At 40.2% G+C, this 7,906-nt stretch overlaps 1 protein-coding gene across 1 annotated transcript; it reads right to left on the reverse strand.

Moving 5' to 3' along the window:
• Positions 1-229: 229 nt before the first annotated feature.
• Positions 230-7,536, reverse strand: PROK1 (prokineticin 1). Its single transcript, XM_066626334.1, has 3 exons — positions 7,465-7,536; positions 645-770; positions 230-349 (listed from the first exon to the last, which is right to left on the reverse strand). Exons 1-3 carry the CDS (start codon positions 7,534-7,536, stop codon positions 230-232), a joined length of 318 nt encoding a protein of 105 aa, XP_066482431.1.
• Between the last annotated feature and the right edge of the window lie 370 nt (positions 7,537-7,906).

A 7,906-nucleotide genomic window follows, 5' to 3' on the forward strand; every position in this document is an offset into this window, starting at 1 on the left:
CTCTGAAATCTCCCCTAATTTGCTTGTAAGCTCAGTTCATGTGTGTTTCTATACTAATATAATGGATCACTGATGGCTTTGGATACTATAACGCCTTTCATGTCAACAGACAATGTTTGTATAAATGGAAGGGTAATGGTCCTCATAGACACAAAAGAGAGAAGATTGTGTTTCAGTGCTGTGTACTGCAGAGAGTAGCGAAGTATGAAAGGTCATGAAATTCTTCTCTTTAAAAGTCCATGTTCTTGAAATCTATTGAACATCGGTATCGGCCATCGATAAATTTGGAGCATATGAAGTTTGGCAAACATGGGCAGGTATGATGTTGCCGTTTTCCAAAGAAAGGGACCTTTAAGAGTAAACAGAAAACACAGAGAACATTAATATATCATCAGTGCAACCCTGGTAAATATTTGTGCAAGGAAAAGAACATGAATTAACTACTTCATAAATGTCACACCTTGAGAACCAATTGCATTTAAGGTATGTGGTAGGTAGACTATATCATGCAATGGTCCTGACATCTCAGAAAATGCATATCACTGATTTTGTAATACTTGTTTCCCAAATATGCATCAGCAGTCATTAAGAGCATTTTATACTTGTTAGTGGGCCATGAACAAGTGGCAGCTATTTGCAAATACCTTGTGGCTGATGGGGTGGCATTCATCTCCATCTTGCCCTAAAGGAGTGCACATCCGGAGTCCACGGAGCCACAAGCTGATGGCACAGCAGGTCCCACCACCACACTGGAGATCCCTCTCACAGGCCTAGGAGACATGACAGAAATACCAATTAGCCATGTGAACTGTACTAAGGGGGAAATACTAACATAAGCTGAATGTGCAAACTAAAGTTACACATTTCTAGTGAATAGCTTCTTAGGAATGGGGGTGGGGAGTGTCATCCCGGTTATGACTGACAGATGGCTAAAGGGAGAAGACCAGCCATGCTGGTGGCATGTCTAAAATCATAGTGGCCTTCAAAATAAGCAAGTAGCCTATGATTTTTGAACCTTTACAGCAGTTATTTTCAACCTTTTTCATCTCATGGTACACTGACAAGGCACTAAAATTGCCAAGGTACGTCATTTTTTTTTACAATTGACAAGGCACACCACACTGCCAGCCACAGGCTCACATCCCTTAATGGCCCTATCAATAGATGACCCTCCCCCAAACTCACACAGCACACCTGTGGACCATTTGTGGGCAGACCAATGTGCCACAGCATAGTGGTTGAAAACCGTTGTATTGGGTGTTGAGTTATAACAACCATTGGGTTGTTATGTTATTGTTATGTTTTTATGGCCTGGCAGGGTAACATGAATGAAAGTGTGTCATGAAAAAGATAGCCATCTAAAAAACTGCAGTCTAAAAAACTAAAACCACACAGTGCATCTTGCATAGTTTTCCCACTTTTGGAGATTGTCCCTGCTGCTCCAGCTATTCCCCCTCCTATGTGATGTATCAAGTCACCCTTGGAAGCCAGAAATGTTTCTGGTGGGTTTGAGAATACTGCAGGAGTGCAGAAAAAAAGTCCAAAGTCACACTTGCCTGCACATTCAAGCCTTTCGTCACTTGAAAATTCTGTGCATGCTAGCTAGCCCCTGGCAGTATTTCCAAGAGGCCTCCATCAAGCACTTAATGACTGTGGGAGTCACCCACAGTTTTGCACTGAAGAACACTGATCAAATCAGCAAGAGAAAATTGCTTAAACAGTTGGGGACGTCAATCACATAACAGATGTGGACTACAGGATTATGGCATGAGTAAGACAAGACATTTTATATCTAATATTTGCATTTGTTTTAGGAAGTTAAAAAAAATCTGTGGGCATCATGACACAGTGAAATGTTATTTTATTTTTGGAATACGCAAGAAGGAAAAACAAGGTCAAAATAAAAATAATTACAGGCTTTTGAAAGGAAAGGGAAACAAAGGAAGTCAAGGAATTCCTCTTGTCCTATAGTTTTCTCTTCCTAGGAGAATTCAAGTATTCACTTATACACCCCATGAACACTGCGTTACTACCAATGCTGGAGCCAGACTGCTTGGGGTCAGGGGCTAAACCCTGCACAGGCATTCCTCCCTGCTTTTTGTTGGCACACTGAACACCATCACTGCCACGAGTACTAAGGGTTCAGGGTCAGCCTGGCCAGGTGGGCCCTCTGATGCGTGTGCCCCGTCTGGCTGACCTCTGAAGCCACTCATGATTGCTGCTATGATTAAGTTGTGATTATCAATAAAGAAACTGGTGACAGATGTTAGTTATACAGCTAGAAGCCTTCCAGAAGGCCATGGGGCATTCTTGGAGAGGTTTTTGTTTCCTGCAATAAGTGAAGTGGGAATTTCCTTAACAAAGAGACTACTGCTGTCGCTGATCCAGGGCAAGTTCTAAAAATTTGCCAATAATCAAAGGTCAACAAAATGATTAACTTCTAGATCAGGGGTCTCCAAACCCCAGCCCAGGGGCCAGATGCAGCCCGCGACGAGCCTCTATCCAGCCTGCGACCAGTCTCTGATCCCCTGAGCACCTCTGGCCCAGTTGACCAACACAACCAGAGTTGTGCTTGTGGGGTGAGGGAATGGGGGTCCATTTAAGTGTGTGCTTTATTTCTTGGGTTGTGTTCATGCTTGGAGAAGTCCTGGACATTTGAACCCATTCATTTATTCATTCATCTAAGTTCTATCTCTAATGTATTTATTTAAATTTTATATTTAATTTTTTCCCCGGCCCTTGACACTGTGCCACATATTTGATGCGGCCCTTCAGCCAAAAAGTTTAGAGACCCCTGTTCTAGATTTACACAGTGGGTTTTTCTGGGAGTGGGGAGGTCACAGAGTAAAAAATTTGATCACCCTCAGGGCTGATGCTTCACGCCTGCAATGTATTCCAAGGTTTTGGAACAAGCAGATAGTTTTGTGACTAAGGAAAGTGTTAACAGAGACATAGCTTGATTACTGTGTGTGTGTGTGTGTGAGAGAGAGAGAGACAGAGACAGAGACAGAGAGATTCTTTCCCTTTCTCTTTTTTCTTGATTTGTCTACATAAAAGCATAAAAGCAGGAAGGACTTGTGATAACTTATGAATGAACAACCTCTAATTAGTGTTTCACATAAACTTTCACATAAACTTTACACTTTCCTGGTGTAAAAAACAGGTTCCTAGGCTGAGCCTTGATGTGCCAGACTCCAAATAACCCTTCTGCACCTTTGTTCTTATCATTCCATACCCTACAAGTATCTCTGGCAGAGCCCCAGCTAGTCACTCTTGAAATGTTCTGGCAGCATATGGTTATCATATCATATGAAGTGGGCTAATCTGTAAGCAGGGTTTGGATATCATGGATCTGGCTTTTGAGCACAGAGTCGGATGAAAAGTCATAAGTTTCCTTCTGACTACACATTTCTCTGAGTATCAAATATGTTTCTGTGAGTGGTCTATAGTAGCAGCAAGTGGGCTCATCTCCTTAAATATCAGCTTCCACTGTCACTCAAAAGTGGTCTGAGTCACTTGTGCGCCACAGCTGTGACAATTTAAATAGATAAGTCAGGACAAATATGTAATAATGCCATTTCCTGCATCTGTTAAAATTCAAATAGTTCAAATTAAGTAAGGACAGGGAAAAGTATGCATCAGTCTTATTCAAGGAAATGCTAAACAAATAAAAATGAAATTCTGCCAAGCCTATTCATGAGTTGTCACATACTGAAGCCATCAGAGTTATTTAAGGAACAGGAAGTAACCCATCAAGAATGCAGCCATCAGTACCCACTTATTAGAAAACAAAGTTTAGCTGTTTCTGCCTTGATTGATTTTTTTATTGTTGTTTGAGGAGGTTTTGTGATGGGTTGTTGTAACAATTGTACTTGGTGCTTGATTTTGAATTAATCTGGATTCTGCTGCTGCTTTAGGTCTATGTAAATAATCTGACTAAGATCTTCATGTCATGAGAAGCAACTTCATTTTGAACGAAAGAATACCAGCTTTCTCAAAGAATAGACTAATTTTGAAAGACTCCATGGCATGTGATGTTCACATCAAAAAGGAAAAATTATTTGTAGATTTTAAAATATGAGTTGAGCATATTGACATTTTACTGATGTGAAGAACTGTTTATCTATGACGCATTATTAGAGATATTTGAAAATGGTTTTTATCTTACTCAGAAGTAAGCCCATTGTGTTCAGTAAAACTTAGGCTGTAATCCTATCTTACTCACTGGTAACAAATACCTCAAACACAAACACCCATGATTACATGCATATGGAAAAAACTGCTTCATAATGCAAATTTTCAAACATGTTTTCATTACTGATTGTTTACATAGACCTGTAAATGAATATTTACAGGCACCCCACTTTCTCCATGAACTAATTAGTCAGACTGGAGGTTTTCCAGGGTCAATGACATTATTTGAAAAATTGCTTAACTCAGAGTTGAATCTCCTTAGACATTTGCAGACAGGTCCCAACTACATGTTGAGAAACATGTAGTACAGGCTACAGGTGGAGAACCACATGCTTGAGCATTCCTGTACATGAGAAGTTCCTACACCTATGAGATTTGCACATATGTGCAAGTGAATTAGAATTCTGTTCCTTTACATATTAACTATGCATTGTAGTGAACTTCCGATAGCAATCATTTCCTAAAATAAAATAAAAATCCTAAAATACATTCCTAAAATGAATATGTTAACATATCAGTCTGTGAAACTCAACCAAAATGCCTGCTCTCCAGGTACATACGGAAACAAACTGGGCCAACCACTAGATTAGGGGTGTCCAAACTTTTTGGCAGGAGGGCCACAACATCTCTCTGACACTGTGTCAGGGGCAGGGAATAAAAATAATTAATTTACATTTCAAATTTCAATAAATTTACATCAATTTACATAATGAATATATTACAGATGGAACTTATATGAATGAATGAAGGTCTTGCACAAAGCAAAGCCTACAAAAGGCCTTGCACAAAGCAAGGCCGGTCTTTCCTTCGTTGCCGCTGCTGCATCACAGATGTGAAAGAGCAAGCAGTGGATGGAGCCCTCGTCCCACAACTCACACAAGAGGTCAAACAGTCACCCTCACGCTGAGAGCAGTTGTGTCGGGCCAGCACAGGTTCCAGCAACTCTCTGGGGGGCCATAGGCTCACTGGAGACTAGGGGCTCCCTGCAGACTGGATTGAAAGTCCCTGAGGGTTGCAAGTGTCCCTGGGTGGGGTTTGGGCACCCCTGCACTAGATGAACAAAGAGAATGGAGTGTACCAGCTACCATTCCATCTATACATTCAGCTTGCAGTCCAAGTCAGTCTGGAATGCCTGGGTTTTTCAGTAAATCCTTGACTGATAGTTGAAGACAACAATAGACAAATGACCAGGGCTACCACTCTTATAAATTGCTACAAATTTTGCATATAAAGTGCAGTAATAAAAGGAGGCTAGTGGTGCTCATAGCAGGGTTGATTATTGCACTGAATTACGTAAATTAAAGCAGACACATGAAACTGAACCCTTTGTATGTGACCTGGGTTGACCTGGACAAAGAGCACCTGAAGGGGGAAATCTGGCTCCAGACATGATGGAGGCTAAGGGTTCAATCTCCCTCCCCCACGCTGCAGTCCTGATCCATGTCAGGGCTCCCCTATTGCTGCTACGTATTTAGTGTTTTAGAAAAACAAGCACACAACTGCAAAGCACGTAACATCAAAAACACACATCTTTTCATCCGTAGCCTCCAGATTACCTAGGGGAGCAGGTGCCATCAGCTTTAGACATAATTTTTCTTGAGAATTTCACTTGAAAGCTGGTGTCAAAGTTAAGGCATTTGACTGATATATACAAAGAACTGCTCCATTAACTGGTCTGCTTGCAGGATAAAGAGTGATCAAAGGGCTCATGGACTGTTTGGGGGGGCTACTTCCATGATTTAAAATGTTTGTACAATGAAATGTTTCTGATCATAGATGTAACTGCAATGGTTTTCCATACATCTCTGCATGAGATGCTATGTAACCCTTTGATGGAGAAAGGGTACCTGGAAGATCTTTTGAAATGTAACATCTAACATCCCAATCCTATCCACACTTTTCTGGGAGTAAGCCCTTGACTCTAATGGAACTTACATTTGAGTAGACATGCATAGGATTGGGCTGTGAGGCAGCTCTGAGTTTGATAACCACAAAGTATTTTTGTAAACTGCTTTGAGCTGCAGAACAGCTGCATAAAAATACTTTGAATAAATAACTTCATGCCTTTATTTAGGAAGTGCTGGAGATAAGCTAACTTGACAAAACTACAAAAAAGCCATCAACAGAGAATGTCATATGTAAGGAAGGTTGCAATCTTGCACGTGCTTTCCTAGGAGTCACCCCACTGACCACAATGAGACTTACTTCTTAGTAGACATGCATTGTTAAGCTGCAATCCTAAACACCATTGCAGGGAGTTACAGCATGATCCTATACATGCATACTTGGAAGTAAGTCCCACCAAGTTCATTGGTGCTTACTCCCAAGACAGTAGATGTATGATTGCAACCCAAAGCCATTCAGCACAATGAGACATACTTCTGCATAAGTGCATAAGACTGGGTTGCACATATGTTTGTTAAAGATAAAGGAAAAAATGATTATGCACGACAGAAATCCTGCATGTGAAATAAAATTAAAGTTTTGGCATTTTTAAATTGCATACAAACTTGTGAACATTTACATAACTCGATAGTCCCTTTAAAAAAAATTATATATCCAAGACTGTTAAAAACATCCTTTGAAATACATGGATGCAAATTTTGCAGCCAGTTCCATAACTCCAGGATTTGGAGCTTTGTGAAAAAAGGAAGATTCTGCAAGACTTACAACAAAGTACAATTGCTGTTAATTTCACTGCTGTTGATTTTTAAAAGATTTTTCTGCAGAGTGAATTTTTTTGAAAATCCAGATGGTGGGCATATTTCTTGATTTGGGGAAGCAACAGTGCTACTTCTATGTTAAATATGGAATTTATTCCAATATTTCATATGGCTAATTATGTTCACTCTCACTCTGAGCATGTTCACATACAAATCATTTACTTTAGAGTTCAGTTAGGCTTACCTGCATAGTATAACTTTACTACTGGTGTGTAAAACCTAAACACTGGAACCACAATGTGAATCAGCCATGAGCATTTGTATAAGAAAATACTTCTGTAAAATCCTCCTTACATTAAAAAGCAGATAATACACATATCTCACAACAGAATGTGGCTTTTAAAATGCACTTTGGGCTTTTGCCAACAAGATTTTTGCTTCTCTGCAGATCAGGCTGCTTGTTTTGTTCTGTCTTCTACATGCCAAAATCACGATCCACCTTCATTGCAAGTAGAACACAAGTTCACAACAAACAGTCACTGGTGAGATTAGAATTCAGTGGTTAGAATTAGACAAGCGAGGTTTAAGGAAAAACAAAACAACTTACCCCAGTTATTACTGCACACTTGTACAAGGTTATTAAGAGAAAGAAGCACAAGATTTGGATAACTACTTTCATGATGCTTGAGAAACTTGATAAATCCTTGTCTTTTTCCTCCTTCTCAAGCTCCCTCTTTCACGTCACGGTTACACTGCAATGATGTGAGCCCCTTTTCTCCTTCCTGCCTTGCTAGGTTCTCAGTGAGATCTGATTACATCCCCCTCTTCTGACTTGCTATTTAACATCTCAGCCCCTTTCTCTCTCTTTTGCTGATGTGGTGCTTATGATGATGATCCCAGATACCACAGATGAGACTTGAATCTATAATGTGCTCATAAAATAACACAGGAGGAACACGCTTTGGAGGTCTTTGAAGATTTCGTTCAACTGGAATTTGGAAAAGCATAATATCTAAGGCTGTTTCATCCTTCACCTAATGTCAGCGGCC

The sequence above is a fragment of the Tiliqua scincoides genome, chromosome 4 (assembly GCF_035046505.1).
Source record: "Tiliqua scincoides isolate rTilSci1 chromosome 4, rTilSci1.hap2, whole genome shotgun sequence".
NCBI lineage: Eukaryota > Metazoa > Chordata > Lepidosauria > Squamata > Scincidae > Tiliqua > Tiliqua scincoides.

What these genes read in the sequence shown, in the direction of transcription:
- PROK1 (XM_066626334.1), bottom strand. Translation starts at nt 7,536, where the DNA reads ATGAAAGTAGTTATCCAAATCTTGTGCTTCTTTCTCTTAATAACCTTG. An exon ending in AGTGTGCAGTAATAACTGGG is followed by an intron (nt 771 to 7,464) that starts GTAAGTTGTTTT and finishes CATGTCTCCTAG; the next exon opens with GCCTGTGAGAGGGATCTCCA. An exon ending in GCCACCCCATCAGCCACAAG is followed by an intron (nt 350 to 644) that starts GTATTTGCAAAT and finishes TTACTCTTAAAG; the next exon opens with GTCCCTTTCTTTGGAAAACG.